Source organism: Meleagris gallopavo, chromosome 24, assembly GCF_000146605.3.
Source record: "Meleagris gallopavo isolate NT-WF06-2002-E0010 breed Aviagen turkey brand Nicholas breeding stock chromosome 24, Turkey_5.1, whole genome shotgun sequence".
NCBI classification, from domain to species: Eukaryota; Metazoa; Chordata; class Aves; order Galliformes; family Phasianidae; genus Meleagris; species Meleagris gallopavo.
The window spans coordinates 3032199-3032619 of NC_015034.2; the positions used below are offsets into that span (position 1 = coordinate 3032199).

The 421-nt window shown below is 60.6% G+C and overlaps 1 protein-coding gene across 1 annotated transcript in view; it reads left to right on the forward strand.

The window, feature by feature from the left end:
- The first annotated feature begins 58 nt into the window (after positions 1 to 58).
- PCYOX1 (prenylcysteine oxidase 1) overlaps positions 59 to 421 on the forward strand; it is a 5092-nt gene continuing 4729 nt past the window's right edge. Inside the window, exon 1 of the mRNA XM_019622593.1 lies at positions 59 to 162. Coding sequence (XP_019478138.1) covers positions 59 to 162 — 104 coding nt within the window. The remainder of the gene's footprint in view (positions 163 to 421) is intronic.

The window sequence follows — 421 nt, forward strand, 5'->3', positions numbered from 1 at the left end:
CGCCGCCGGCCCCGCCGCGCCCTGAGCGCCGGACAATAACCCCGGTGGTCCTCGCAAGATGGCGGCGGGCGGGCGAAGGGGCCCGGCCGGCACTGCGCATGCGCCCGGAGGAGGCGCCAATAGCGCTCGTCCCCTCCGGCGCCGGCCCGCGGCGCAGGCGCAGTAGCGATACGCTGAGTGCACATGCGCACTGGGGTATATGTGTGGGGGGAAATGTGGGCTGTGTGTGCGCATGCGCGTTGCCAGAGCAGTGATTGAGAATTGGCGGTGCGTCGGCGCTGTGCTTTGTTACCTCCTGGCCGTGCCAGCTTCCTCCCTCGGGCAGAAGCGATAAAAGGAAAGAGAGAAGTACAGTCAATCAATAAAATAATTTAGAATCAAGAGTTTATGTTGGGGAAAAAAAAAAACAAAAAAAAAGTGG